A 16,101-nucleotide genomic window follows, 5' to 3' on the forward strand; every position below is an offset into this window, starting at 1 on the left:
AAATGTTTGGATTTATTTTTTTTTCGCATATGGATTTGACAATCTAGGTTTGTGGGTCTGGCATAAAGTGTGAAAAAAAAAAAATTTAAGAAGGAAGGGGAAAAGAAGTTGAATATATGGTTACTAAATTTAGGATGAAGTTAAGATTGTCCTAGAAAATATTCTCTTAATTTTTATTTTCGAGAGTCCTGTATCTGTAATACTTAAGCCTTTCACTTAAAATACATCATTGCTTCTAGAGCCACAGTTTTCAAAGGAACAAGAGCTCTTTGCTAGTATCAACACCACAAGAGTGAGGCTGAACCTGATAGGCTGGAATGATGGTGGCTGCCCCATCACTTCCTTCACCCTGGAGTACCGGCCATTTGGGACAACAGTCTGGACAACTGCTCAGCGGACATCCCTGTCAAAATCCTACATACTATATGACCTCCAGGAGGCAACCTGGTATGAACTGCAAATGAGAGTGTGCAACAGTGCTGGCTGTGCAGAGAAACAAGCCAAATTTGCAACACTCAATTATGATGGCAGTAAGTATATCTTTTTAATTACATGTCTAAGATACTCTTTTTACTCTAGTTTTTCATGTGAGCTTTTTTTTGCTTGTCTTTCTTTTGTTCACCCTTAAACCCCTTTTTGAAACTGCTAGCCATTCTGACTGAGGGGTAAGTCTCAAAGCCATAAAATGCCTACTATTTCATGACAGTAGACTACGAGTCAGAAAAGAGGAATTATTTATTTGTCCTCACTGAAGAAAATCTGCAGCACCAAAGTCAATCAACCATAAGACACGTAAGCATAGGACACTAGGTTTCATTAGTTCCAGTGGTCACAGAAGCACTTACTAGTGTTTCATGCACCTCTTCCGTGAAATTTTTGTCTCACGTGCAATTGGTTCCCGCAGCCATTCGCCGCAGTGACTGCCTTGTTGCTATTCCATGCGATGTCCTTGTGACACAGCTCAAAACACGTTATGTGACACAACAGAGCAGCTAACTAGCTTGTCTTCCAGGAAAGCCTCTGGACGATATCCTCCAAGGGCAAAGCAATGACAGTGCTATTATCCCTATTTACAGACAGAGGAGAGTGAAACTAATGGCTGTGACAGATGGCTCTGTCATGCCCAGCAGCAGGGCACAGGGGATGAAGGAACTGTTGCATCCTGCCCTTCTGCCAAGAGTTACTGCCCACCCTGCAAAAGCAAGAAGAAGAGGGCAAGAGCAAACATGCCACTTTGTCAGTCCCTTCAGCTCGTGTCCTGGCATGCTTATTGAAAGTGATGGTGGCACGTGTGTGCTTCTGCTGGCTCTGTAGTGGGAAATGGCTGTATTTCTGGCAAAAAGGCAGTACAGATGGCTCCAGATGGCAATATCTTGAATTGCTCTAGTGTGAATTGCCAGAGCTTTTCTGGAGACAACCAGTTTAAAATGTTGTTGTATTGCTAGGGATATTGTGCTGTAGTGTGCAACCATTTGGCGACATCTCTACTGTTAAATTAAACAGGACTAATGAGCAAGTTCAAACAAGAACCAATAACTGTCCAGCAACAGCACCAAACTGCTAATCGTTCATAACTCTGTGTTGGTAACACATCTCCCTGCCACGGTTTTGTCCCACACAAACCAGCATTCTCCAGGACAATACACATGTATGGCTCAGGGAAGAGCAACCAACAGGAATTGTTCCAGACCAGAAGTGTGGGATATCAATTGGACAGGGTTTAAACTTCAGCATCTTATACATCCTCTAATGCTATCCCAGTCTTTGTGCTAGGTACTCATCAGTTCTTGCAGATAATTAATGACACATGCCCTCATGACTCTCTTGCAAATAGCACATCTCCTCACGTTTTCCTGAGAAAATAGCATTTTGGTAAGATACCACACAGTTCTTATTTCCAACAGTTGAAAAAATTAAGTGAAAGATTTTATCTCAGCACTTTAGAGGCCTACAGGAAACCAAAGTTCCAAGTAGTTATACAAATGCTCCCAGGTGTGTTAAATATTTTCAGTCTCTGCTTTTTTGGTTGGGTGATGATACTTAGATTGGTTTCACATACTGTGACCTGCACACCATTTGATTTTATGTGTTGCTGTATGGCATCTTTAAACGTGAGAAAATGAAGCAATAAAAATATTTGTAGCGTTAAATTTCCTGGGCCACTGCTTCTGGTCAGCTAGAAAATTTGTCATTTATGGCATTGATGGTTTTGTTTGTCAAGCATGCTTTGCCAGGACTATATTGTGCCTTAGAGAGGCAGCACGATCTGAAATACTGACTGCAAGGTTAAGAGAGGAAAACATGGATAGAAAAGCAAATTTCAGTTTTCAGATTTTCTGAATGTTACACTTGTTGCAGAAATAAAATGATAAAATTATTGATATTATTATCATCATCACTGAAAATTGATGAAAATCAAGATAGTTTATTTCCACATAAGGAAATCTTCATAGAAGTACTATTTCAGTGCTTCTAAACCAAAAGTTGTTCCTACGGAGTCCCAGCTCCCCATTCACTTGTTCTTTGGTAAGCTGCATAAGTTTAAGGTGCTTCAGAGTTGGAAAATAGTCTGAATAGAAATCAACATTTTCTATCAGTACGTCATGCGGAAATTTTTGCTTTCATAAAGAAAGAATTTTTCATTTGCAGAAAGCATGACAGTGGAAACTTCTTGGCCAGCTCAACTTTTGAGTGCTAACCCTACCTCTACCATTGATCTGTCTTGTGATGTGAGATTAGTCCCTTCCAGGTTCTAGGGGTCACAGCAGCCCTCAGGATGAAACGGATACAAAGACAGTACTTTGAAGATTAGATAATATGTGTATGAAAGTTGTAGGATACCAAATGCTAAGAACAAGCTTAGGAGCTTTAGCAGTCTTAAGATAAAACCTTTGTAAACTTTGTAGAAATCCTTGAGTCTTTCAGTCGTTTTGTTTGGACTGCAGTACCTGATTGTTATCTGTGATAGAGTTCCTGAGAAATACCATGGCTAAGTATCCTTTACTTTAAATCTCTTCATGGTGAATTAGGTCAAAAGGTTAATGACAGATCTACGTGCCACTTTTTGCTTTCAGTTCATAGATATTTCAGCTAACCATTTGCAGCTTACAGATTTTATGACCTTCCTGCCCCTTGTTTTTCAGAACATTTGCACTCAATACTTAAGATATTTTTAGCAATGTGCAGCTGTAGTGTGTAGCACTGCAAAGGAGCCTCCCAACTCGGAGATCAGCTGCTCAGTAGCCCTGACATTAAATCAGATCAGCTTGGTAGCTGCTCTAAACTATGCTAATTGATTCTAGCCCACCAGGGGGACTTCCTACCATGAAGAACAATTAGGGCACAGGAAAACACTTGGTAGTCCTAAAGTCACAAGGTGCAATGGGAGATGCTGGAAGGTCTGCAACATAGGAGAAAATGAGGTCAGAGACATTCAAATTACAACACCTAAGAAGCACCAGTAAAGCAGGCTAACAAAGGGCAATGGTGAATTGACCCAACAACAAAAAAAAAAACCAAAAAAACAAACAAAAACCCAACAAAACTAACAACAAGAAAAAAAAAAAAAACCCTCCCAATTTGTCCAGGACTTTGTTCTGACAAAAGCTTTGACTATTTCACTCCTAGCCAACACCTAGGATGACAGCAAATGTTGAAATGTTGTTTCCTCAATGGATAGGAGGTTTAGTTTTTGGTGATTTTTAGTACAATTGCTGAACATCCACAAATGGATAATGTGAAGGATATATAAACTTGCAGTATGTTTTTTTTTTATTAAGCTTGTACTGCCTGCATATAACGTTGAGGTTTACGCTTTATTTGGAAGAGATATGGAAAATGATTACCTAAACACTTAAGGTTTAATTGAAATTAAGGCCACTCTTAATATGATCTTCATCCAACTATTAAAGAGAGCAAGACATCATTTTAGGTAATCTTGAACCCAACAGTCATTAGCCAATGGTCTGGGTTACTTTAATTCAGAGTGAAATTTGGCCCATTAGTATTCAGGAGGGTTTAGGAGGATTTAGAGACAGTTATTAGTATTATCTTCAGGAGCTTGAAATTCTTTCCATTTCTTCATCTAATCATTTCTTTGCCTTTAGAGTAGTGCAAAAACTATATCTCAGTTAAGATGAAAAAATCCTGCTGTGTGTTTATTCCAAGAAATGGAAAATTAGAAAAGGAAGGAAAATTGAGGGGAAGAACTGCAATGGAACAGTAGAAAAATATTCAAAATGCAGTTGTAAGACAATAAATTTTCCAAAGTACCTGAGATAGGTTTGGATGGTTGTAGCTTCTCTGTTTATCTTCATCCCTTTAGGGAACTACTCTGCTCATTATATGAAATTCAAATAGCTCTTTTGAAAAAAAACATAACTTAGAATTCTACATTTTCACTGTGGTTATGGCACTCACATTGTACTGCATCATATCACAATTTTTCTTCTGATACTGTATGGTGCATAATGAGATACAACTATATCACTCAATGCAGCAATTAAAATGTAGAAAAGGATGTGTCTGTTTTTCTATCTCACCCTCCTATTCTTTTAGAAAGTAAGTAGCCACTTTTATGTTTCGGTAGCTAGTTAAATTGAATAGCTTCCATCAGAAGTCATCACAGTTCAGAATACTTGCGTGTTTCTACCCATTTCAAACAAATCCACATTTTATAGCCTCATTTGTGGTTGCATCCAGCAGTTTAATAGTAATCAGGAAATGAGTGAGAAGTCTTCCATGACTAAACAGCCTTCCAAAGAAAGTGCTGCATTCTTCTCATGTCCTTTAGAAGTAAAGAAAAAAAAAAATTAAAAAAAAAAAAAAAATTGAAAAGTTCAAGTACTATATATCACCAGGAATACAGGTATATTCAAAATGCAGATATGTCCCAAAATTAAAAAGTGAGCTGCCTGCAGATGCCAGTAGTTTGTAGATTCATTTCCATCATTTTTCTCTCACAATTTGATTGTTTCTATCCAGTGTTACTCTTCTGTTTTACTGATGAGTATAATGTCAGACACTATCTAGCAAATTAGGATCAGGTTGGCTATCTGAACTTCAGATCAATATCACTGCTGCACCCCTAAGATGTGATACAAGAATGTTTCTGTGAAAAGGATTCATCTGATATATGTAGCATGAAATGAACTTTGTCAAATATGTTCCTTACGAAGAAAAGCCCAGCAGAAAGTATGAATATGTTACAGCAGTACTGTTTTCCTATAGTGAGGAGGAATATACATAAGTAGTAATTCTGAGATCTCTTACAGCTTTGTAATGATTTAATATGACTTAAAATTAATTGTAGTATTTGACTATATAATGGGGATGGTTTTCTTTCATCAATGAATGCATTTATTCTTGATTGCTGACAATCTATGAGTCTCTGCTGTCACTACCTTGTTACCAGTGTGCATGGCCATTACACATGCAAGCACAGCATCCACCCTGAACATGACAAATCCTTCTTAATGTTCTGCATGCAGCTGAAGCATATAACGTGCCATATTCCCTGAGAACTCAATCTTTTGTCTTCATTAATAGGCATCTAATATCATGACACTGTTTCCAGGTACAATCCCTCCACTCATTAAATCAGTTGTCCAAAGTGAAGAAGGGCTGGCAACCAACGAAGGGCTAAAGATGCTGGTGACCATTTCCTGTATCTTGGTTGGGGTCTTGCTGCTTTTTGTGATGCTGCTGATCGTACGGAGGAGGAGGAGGGAGCAGAGACTGAAGAGGTTGCGAGGTAAGATGAGAGCTGAGGCACTTATTTCTACATATGCATATTCCTGGAACGTGAAAGTATAAGTGGGGCTGCACATGCCCAAACTGTTCAGTCCCCAGTTGGTATAGTTTTCCTACAATATGTAACAGAGTGAGGCAACAAAGTATGCATGTCTTTTACAGAATTTCCTTCTTTTTCATTTGGTAGTAAGTTTCTAAAAAATGACTCATGTATCCATTGTTATTATTTTGTGTGAGGGAAAGGGAAATAATTCTTGTGTGTTGGTGTTTGTCTTCCTTTTTTGTTGTTGTTGTTAATTTCCCTTGTGAATGATCTTGATAACCTAAATTTTTTTTTTTTTTTCCCTTAAGGGTAAAATCAGATGTTCCAAAGATGAGGGGACTTTGGTTTTGCAGCCAATGCAAACCATGCTTCCCAAATTATAAAATGAAAGTAGCCACATGTTAGTAGGCTAGAAAACACAAGCATATAGTCTCAGATTTGTTACCACATCTTTTTCCCTATGATGTGTTATAACAGAGCTACTACAACACTGCTTCATTGTTCACTGACCTTTCATTGTCTCTAATCTGTAGTTTTCTCTAATCCTTATTCAAATTCAGGTGTTTGCTATGTGAATAAGTTCTAGATCAGTGAACTCATTCAGGTTTATCAGTCTTCCAGTAAAGACCCCTGGGTGAGCCAGAGCCAGGTTTCTGACCCCTGTAGTCTGCAACATCTGAACTTGGCCCTTGTAGGTTTTCCACTAGCACACTACAACAGACCTTACACTGAAGATATTTGGGAAAAAGCTTTTCAAATCACACACTGAATAAATAGTAAAGCAATTATAATCTGCAAAAATAAGTCAAATCAGTACCAAGAGCCACCAAACTGTTTAATTATTTGTATTTTAACCAAAATATGATCATGGGATATATCAAAACCAGGCCCAATCCTGTGTATTCCATCTCACCTTGTCATCTCTTCTTCTCACTCATTTAGGTCCCATTTTGTCTTTTGTAAAAATATTTTGGATGTTTTGCAAAACAAGACAGACACAGGGCTCTTAGGCATGAGGAAATTCATAGATCAGAGAGGACAGCTAGCCTTGTGGTTCATACACAGCTCTGGAAATCAGGGCATCTGGATGCTTTAGCTTCTTGTCATGGTTTAAGCCTAAAGGGCAACTAAACACCATGTGGCTATTCACTCACTCCTCGGTGGGATGGATAAGAGAAAATACAAGAGAAGATTCAGGGATTGAGACAAGAATAGGGAGGGATGACTCAACAGTTATGGTCACAGGCTAAAGACAGTTTTGGAAAAAACATCAATTTAATTTGATCACCACCACTATTTTACAAATCAAACAGAGTAGGACTGTGAGAAATACAACCACATCTTAAAAACACCTTTCCCCCATGCCTCCCTTCTTCCTGGGCTCAACTTTACTCCTGATTTCTCTACCTCCTTTCCCCCTCCAGCAGCACAGGGGGGAGGAGGGGATGGGGGTTGCAATCAGTTCATCACCCATTGTTTCTGCTGCTCCTTCCTCCTCAGGGGGAGGACCCCTCATGCTCTTTCCCTGCTCCACCGTGGAGTCCCTCTCATGGGAGACAGTCCTCCATGAACTTCTCCAACACGGGTCCTTCCCACAGGCTGCAGCTCTTCACAAGCTGCTCCAGCATAAGCTTCCCTCACAATCCCAGCCTGCCTAGGGCACAGCCACCTGCTCTGGTGTGGGGTCCTCCATGGGCTCCAGGTGTCCATCTGCTCCACCGGTGACCTCCATGGGCTGCAGGGGACAGCCTGCCCTCTCACCACGGGCTGCAGGGGGGTCTCTGCTCCAGCACACCTCTCCCCACTTCCTCCTTTCTTCAACTGACCCCAGTGTTTGCATGGTATTTGTCTCGCTCATCTTTCTGTGCTGCAGGTTCCCCTTCTTTAAATACGTTATTGCAGAGACACAGCCACCATTGCTAATTGGCTTGGCCTTGGCCAGAGATGGGTTTGGCTTAGAGCTGGGGAGCTTCGAGAAGCTTCTTACAAGAGCCACCCCTGTAACCCCCTCCCCTTCTGCCAAAACCCCGCCACACACGAACCCAATACAGTGGTGTAACTTTCTCATTCAAGTCATTTTAAGTCTCTGTGCAGTTTTTTTTCATTAATAAAGTGGTAGGTTAAGGGTGAAGAAAGTGTTATCTTCTCAGAAATACTGTGGAATTCCATCCAGCAATGAGCAGGATATTTTGAGCTCCTTGGCTCCAGGAAATGATGGCTGTGCACATTTAGTTTTTCATGGATAATTTACAAGTATTCATAAATTCTTGAGTTACAGTCCCTTAAGGAAGGCTGATGATCACTAGCTAGTATGGCTTTTGCATAACATAAGATTTCTCTGAATTATTTCCTCTCATAATACAGAAATTTAGAAATATATCTGACATTCACTTAAACATAGGCAGTAACAAAGAATTCATCGGTATTTGTGATAAAAGTCATCAGGATTTAACTACCATTTCTGTAAAATTTGTGTTTCACTTCTTATCTGAATTTGTCAAGCTACAGCTTGACATCCTGGCCATCTGGTCCTGTTATACTTCTGTCTGCTGTACAGGGACTGAAGGGTTTTTTTCTATCATATTTTCAGTCTCTAAGGATATTCCTTTTACATGGTGGTAACCAAGTAATTTCTTAATGTTTTCATTGGTAAATGAAACAAATGAATCTTTAATTTTTCTGTGTAGTTTTCCCATCATTTATTAATTTCAAGGCTTTTATCTGGTCCCTTTGCAATCTTTAGGTAGTTTTCCTCATCTGTGTATGCTAGAAATTAACATAGCATTCCAGCAACAGACATATAAACATCAGACAGAGAGGTAATAGCCTCTCTTCTTTCCCTTTATGGTCTTCTGTCTATATCTGCAAGGATCACCGTTTTGGGTAGAGCATTATTTTAAGAGTTTGCATTTAACATTTAATCCACTGAGATCATCTGACAATTCTCTGATTACAGTGCAACAGGAAACATTCTCCATTGTGTAGTTATGGCTTGTATTCTTGATATATGACCTTATACTAATACAGATACATTACTAACTTGTGGCCAACCTACCTGATGACCCAGATTGTTATGCCTTAGTTACCTGGCATTTTCACTATATTTTAGCTACCTAATTCTTTTGTCATTTTCAAACTTTTACAGATACTATTTAATTTACTCCAGAGCACTGATAGAAGTACCAAAAGTGATGTCCCATGGTACATATTGAAAATAAATACTAAGTAATGATTTTCTGCTTAAAATTGTATTTTGAATATGTTGAAACCCATTAGAAATGGCTGCTGTGTTAATTTTGTATCATGCTACTTTGTTATTAAAATATTTTGATATACCAAAACTTTGCTTTAGATAAATATAGATACAATATTTCACTGTTATTTAATCATATCTCAGTGAGAGTTTTTTCAATGTTATCAATTCTCAATGAATTTTAATCTCCTTTTTTAAAAATCAGCTTTTTTTAACATGGCTGATTGACCACAAGTCTGTATTGCTTGGCCTCAGTTATTCCATCTCCTTTATTTCATTTCATCAAGCTTCATTCCATATTTTTCATCATTTTACTCATTGCCAAGATCAGATTGATAGGATTTAAGTAATTCGGATTTTCTTTGTTCATTCTTTTTGAAGACTGATCCTGTGTTAGCTATTTTCTGCTCTTCTGGAGGTTACTTCATGTTCTAAAATTCTTACTAACAGTCAGTACTGCTGTTGCAGAGAACTCCTTAGAAAGTTCTCTAAAAAAATCTTATGTGAAAATTTTTTTTGATCTCCTAACTAAAAAAAAAAATATATTTTGCTCTAGTAGTTGTTCAGTTTTAAAATTGAAATCCTGTCATTGTCACTTGACCTGTATCATCTGGTGGGGTTTCTTTGAGGCACAGGACTCACTTGTCCGAAATTATGATTCTACCGTCAACATTACTCTAGTCTACATAAGAAGTAATAGTTCCCACAGTGGGACCTTCTAGAAGAATTTATACAAGTTAGAGGTGTAATTCTTGCTTTTGTGGCTCCAGGAGATGTGTTTTCTTTGAACCTGCTTGACAAAGAGAAGTGGGAATTGCAGATGTATTTGCAGTACATTCTGCATGCAAACATTTGTATCTGTGGTTTTAGAAAAAGGGCTTGTGGTTCCAGTTTCTGGGGGCAAATGTACCATAAGAGCAGCAGTCCCACCATCCTGAATCCTTTCACTCCTTGTTTTAGCATTTAGGGACAGGTAACCTTTGTCTTTCTCCTGTGTCACATTCAATATGATTTATTTCTCAAGGAGTACTCTGTTTAGAAAGAAAGCGTGGTTTTCAGAAAAGCCCTGATTTTTGCCCAGTTTAGTAGTTCCACAGATCAGGTCACAAGAAGGTCAATTGACTGCTAGAGTTCATGCAGCCATTCAGTAGGTCAGCATATATTATAACAGAGAAACCTGATGACTTTTTCTCTTCTTACTATTAACCTTGCTCCATTACTACCGTAATAGTTTTCCCTGTTTCTAAATCCAAACTCACCTTAATCCAAGCAGAAAGTATCAGTGTGGCATGATAATTCACAAGTGACAGCAGGCAATATAAATCTGTATCATGGCCCCTGATTTCCCAGAGGGCAAGATAGATGTGTTAAGAATTTTAAAGGTGTCTGCCCCAGCAAATGGAAATGAGGGCTGTCTCTGGGTCGATGCCTGTCGGAGCAGCCAAGTGTCAAACCCACGGTGAGGAGCAGTTTGACTTTTCCACTAAGGCATGGGGTGATGCTTGGCTGGAGTGGGAGATCACCCCCTTCACTCTGTCATTCATGGACTCCTCAAGCTCTGTTTTCCCCACCTGAAAAATGGGAGATAGGACACTGTTGGGGATGCTGACTCATTTTATGAAGTATTTTCAATTTGCTGATCAAAAGTGTAATGCAGAAAATGCACATTACAATCTGTAGTCTATACTTATTGGTTTGTGAAACTAGCATTTCTCCTGTAGCTGATGTTTTGCACACACTGTTATCATATTCAGTTGCTTTTAGGATTTTGGATTTTGTTTTGCCAGATACGTAAGATCCCTTATCTTCTTGGGATTTTTGTTTTGGTCCACTAGCCTGTGTGCCCAGTACAGCCTTCATTAACTACGGTAACACTGCTGGCCATTGTAACAATCTGTTTGAATAATTAGTACATTTAAACCCTGCTGATGGAGTTACTTTTTTTTCCTGCCGTACTTCCTTGTTCAGCTTTTGACACATAAGGTGATCTTGCATGATTCCTCATGTTAATTTTGATTGAAGGTGCACAATCTCCTTTGCTTCTCTTTGACCAAGAATACATATAGGTTAATTAGCATTTGCATATATGCCACATACATTTAATTGTGAGAATGAATATTTTTTTTTTCTAGATGCAGCATGGAACACATCTATGTGCTGTGAGGCACCTGAGAATATGTGAGGGAGGTTGTTTGTCATATAATCATGGTAAAAATAATCTAAAAAGCTAAGTGAATGACATTGGGCCAAGCAACCTTCGACTTTGTGCCTTCAGTTTTTCTTGAGTTCTGAATTACTTGCACACATATCTATAGTCTTCTCTTAAGGAGGCAACAATTGCTTCACAAAAGCTGCTAGCTGAATGAAAACAATATTTGCATATTAAATCACACTTATTATGTGCACCACAGGGAGAGTGTGTGCATAGTTTCTTCACGATTCTAGTGCTGCTAGAATGACAAGAAGCATCATAAAGTTTGCTGAAAAAAACATGACTTGGAGCCAGAGCTGCTTTCTTTTTCATTGTATTTCTTTCTCTTTTTTTGGTATTACTTTTTCATTTTATTACTTTCTTTTTTTGTATTCTTCAGAAGAACTGGATCCCTTCCTGGGTCCTTAGAAGTCAGTAGCAAAACCATCTCTGATGTCATTTGGGAGCAGCAGCAGTGATAGTGTGGTTTATGACTGATGATAAAGACATTGTCATCTACTACATAGTACCACTTGGAAGAGTGTTAACAGCGAAGGGCAATCTCTAACAAAGTGAAAAATCGAAAATCTGAGTGCCTAAATGGAGCACTGTTTGGATTAGATGGGACATCTCAGATGAAGAGTCCTTCCCTCCACCAGGAATCTGCCATGCTTTGTGCTGAAAAGGGATAGGGGAAGGTTAAAAATAAAGGAGTGGAGCAAACAGACATAGAGGAAGCACAGATTTTCAGCTTCTCCAGCAGTAGGTGAGGAATAAAGCTTAAGACAGGCAAGCTGTCACAGTGACAGAGAAACAGAATGTAGAAAAGTGGATAGAAGGCTTTTTGTCCATTCCTTTTAAAAAACAATACAAATGTAGCCGGAGCGATGCATTAAGATGGTGGTTTGTTTCCACCTGCATCCTCTGAATTTAAAGGCAGGATATTTAATAAGACCACAAGCAAGAAAATTGTTGTAGGTGTAGGAGACCCATGAAGTGATTACCAAATAAAAAAGGTGAGATGGAGAAAACAAAGACAAATTCAGTAAATGTCTTGGCAGATGCTGGTAGATTTACAAGCAGCAGATAAAACAAGAAATACAAAGTTTCACCTAACAGGAGAATTGCTTGAAGACTGAGAATTTGGAATTGTTTTCTTCTCAGATTTGTTTCACTTGTTTGCACAAAAGGCTGCTTTGTTGCTGTGTGATACACTTAAGGACTCTGGAGTCAGCATTTTTAAGTGAGTTTGTTTAGCAGCAGACTGCAGGAGAACAAAGCATAGCTGTCTATTTTTGCTGAATAATACTACAGAAACTATTATATTATGTTGATAAAGTTTTCCAGAAAGCTGCCTTAAGAATACCAGATGAACCAACCCTCAGCTGTGTCTCTTGATCTGAGAAGTACCTGAATAATTATATCCCCAAAGGATTTTATGCTAATAATAACAGCAATGACAATAACAGAAGGAATATTTCTCCTTCATCAGCACCTCATTTTGCAGGGCCGATCCATGTGGGAATAAACCACCTCCTGTTTTGTGTACAGACTGTCCTCTGAAGACCCAGTAGTAATTTTGAATCATTGCTAGTGGAAAAACATTCATATTTGAGAGCAACCAAACAAGTTGACTCCTTGGAGACCTCCCTTTCTCATACCTCCAGCAGTCAGGTCTGGTTTGGAGATGGCAGGTTGGCAACTGCTCATACAGCTTGGGTTTGGCTCCAGCCCAGAGATGCATGTCAACCTTTCTGTCTTCTTGCCTTTTCTTCCTCCCTCACCTGTTCACTTGCTAACTGTGGCATGAAGGAACAGAGATCCCTTTTATTTCTTAAACTGTTCCTAATTCTAATAAGTTTCTGTATTTTTTTCTAGTTAAGCCAATGGTAGCTGTACTTCTCTAAGCATCTTTGGCGCTATTGATGAACTAAACAGGTCGGTCTGGTGCAGAAATGCAGTTCCAGCAAAATAAAGGACTTTTGGAGATTATTTTATTCTTGGCACTGATCTGAGAAACAAGAGTGGTCTTACACATGACTGATTCAAATCACTTCCTAATAATCAATCTGTCAAACAGATTTTCATTTGTGATGACATTTCTTCTATTTTCTTCTAGATGCAAAGAGTTTGGCTGAAATGCTTATGAGGTAAGAATAGATTTAATGTTTTTAAATTGAAAAATATCTGTCAACTATGGCATCATATTTTAAAATTATTATAGGTACAAACAGAGAAGTAGACCTTCTATTCCTAAATCCCTTTTCAAAACAGACCATTTGATTGTTAGGAACTAGGACAAATTGTTGGTTAGATATGGGAGAAAAAATAATTTGTGGAGAGTATCTGTGAGTGAATACAATGGTAAAAAAAACCTGAGAACTCTTGTGTGAGTAGATTAAATTACAGAAGCTGTGTAGGTCCTTTTGGACACTTTTCCTGTTCAGAAAAACATTTTCATACTACGTACCAAATTAACTGCTCTTCGGAGATCATCTGATTGAAGGTAGTAAGTGCCTGGAAATGAATATCTCTAAACTTTACAGTTATATTTATGTAATTCAGTATTGCTAGCTGCTTATACCTGAAGGTATAGAAGAGCAGATAAATCCATTTATTGTTTTTTAGTTCTGTTCCATCAGCTCAGGATCCAGAAATCTAATTCAGTTGTTGAATGGCAACAGAATGACTATTCTGGAACCACAATTCTTTCAAAGATGGAAATTTCATATCTTCAATGTTTATTCTTTTGTCTGGGGAGAATATTGAACTTTAAAACTGATCCATATATTTGAAAATGGGACCACCAAGAATTATTTTTTAAGTTCAAATGGGTTTTGGTTTGCTGGAAAATCTTTTTATTTTTAAGCAACAAATTTGAGAATGTCATAGATATTTTACAAGATGAACCATATTCTAAACTTCCTCACCCGTGATAAACTTCACCTGCTATTGTAGGAATATACTTACCAAAGACATGGTGACAGATGGTTTTAGTGTAAACTCAGCTCGATGCCATCGGTCTGCAAATACATCTGAATAGTCCCACTGATGTTAACAAGACTGGTCATTCAGGTCAGGTCATACCCTTCCTATCTGCCAGTTAGAAACCCCTGTTAGCAGCAGATTGCAGGTTTAAGCAACTTCAGGAAGATACGCTCTGATATTTTTCAGTCTTGCAGAAAAAGCACAGATTAGCATACACAGCAAGTCTGTTCCCTAAAGAAACCCAGCACAGACTGGCTGAATCTTCTGGATGGAGATACTCAGTCCCAGTGACAACCACACGTAACACCTTGGCAAAACTGGTAAACGTCTGCCTTAACCCCATTTAGCATCACTAGTCTTGTCACCACCTCTTCAAGGCCATTTCAGTGTCTCACTCCTCTGATGTTTACATAACTTTATGAAACTGCTAACAGAAGTGCCCAGTTTTGAACCATTTTTACCTGTGCCCATACTGACCTTCAAATTAAAGTACTTCTTTTACCCTCCCTGCCTGATGTACTCGGAGGGCAGCCGGGTCCCTTCCCAGCCTTTAGTTCAGAGCTGATTTTTCTATGTAACTGATCTGCCACCAGTTTCTTTTTGCCTTTCCTTTTACTAGCATTGAAATATGATCAAGTCATTTTCTCCCATCTCATTTATTAACAAATAATCAGGTTTTTATTAAAAGTAGTATCTTGTATTTCTCTTCTCAAAGTGTGAACAAAGGCAAATGACTATTAAAACAGGACTTTAGAGAAGTAAGGGATACAGGCCTTAAATTTGCTGACATGTCATGACTTGAAGGTCTCAAAGTGATGATGTTGGGAGCCTGCTTTCTACAGGCTAAATGCTCTGTCATTTATGATAAATCTGTGAAAACTCCAACTGAAACCTGAGCTACCCAACATCACTAGATGTTCCTGAAGATTTAGCATGTGAATAATCAAGGGATAATGGGCCCTTTCCAAATCAGTAGTCACGTATGATATTATAAAGCTCCTGATATTTTATTTCTTTTAGATTTCACCAAAATCTATTATGATACAAATGTCAAGAAAGAAGGTACCCTGTGGGTTGTGCTTGCTGTTTAAGTATTGAACCAAGAGCAGAAAAGATGGTTCCCTTCTTGGTAGGAAGGAGTGAGGGATGGAGAGAGTTTTGTGTATCTTTCCCTTTGAGGAGATTTTTATGAGTGTGTGTAAAGCAGATTAAGAATGGAGCTTTAGTCTTTGCTTGGCTTTGTCTCTGTAAATCAAATGTCTGGGGACCAGGATAAGCCACAGCAGTTAGCATTTTAATGGGAGCTGCACAACTTGTTGCTGATACCTTAAACTCACAGATAAAAATTCTTCCTGCTGTACAATCACAGCTTTTTATGTTTCTTTTGGGTGAAAGCATCAGTCCAGCCAACTTCTTTGTAACAGTTCACTGTGGATCAATATAGCAATTGACTGAGTTTTCTAATTTTGAACGCAAGGTGAGGGACCTTTTCTCCCCAAACATTCCTCTGTCAGGCTGATTACTTAAAAGATTTAGTTTTCCATATGTTTTTACAACAACCAGCCAAGATATCAGGAAACTGTGAGGAGGCCTGACTTTCTGCCAAGGACCCAGAATGACTTTGGGTTTACAGAGCACAATATTTAATCCCTTTACATAACTAGCTTCATAGGTTTAACCCTCTCTGGTGCATACAGACAGTCACTCAAGTAAGTACTTTTTTATTAAAGATCCAGAATGATCTTTTAACTATGCACACTTTTCCAAAATATATTATGCACTGTACTTGCTCTGGAAAAAGGCCTATTTATCCACAGACTGTACATAAAAGCTGTACTCAGTCAGACTCAAAGGCCCACATACCCAAGTATCAGT

At 38.5% G+C, this 16,101-nt stretch overlaps 1 protein-coding gene across 1 annotated transcript in view; it reads left to right on the plus strand.

Annotated features, from left to right (window-relative positions):
• Window positions 1-16,101, plus strand: part of DSCAM (DS cell adhesion molecule) — a 480,683-nt gene that overhangs the window by 428,828 nt on the left and 35,754 nt on the right. Inside the window, exons 26-28 of the mRNA XM_026868377.1 lie at window positions 240-530; window positions 5,576-5,752; window positions 13,358-13,388. Of these exons, the coding sequence (XP_026724178.1) occupies window positions 240-530; window positions 5,576-5,752; window positions 13,358-13,388 (499 nt within the window). The remainder of the gene's footprint in view (window positions 1-239; window positions 531-5,575; window positions 5,753-13,357; window positions 13,389-16,101) is intronic.

The sequence above is a fragment of the Athene cunicularia genome, assembly GCF_003259725.1.
Source record: "Athene cunicularia isolate RWA chromosome 1 unlocalized genomic scaffold, athCun1 chr1_part1, whole genome shotgun sequence".
Taxonomy (NCBI): Eukaryota; Metazoa; Chordata; class Aves; order Strigiformes; family Strigidae; genus Athene; species Athene cunicularia.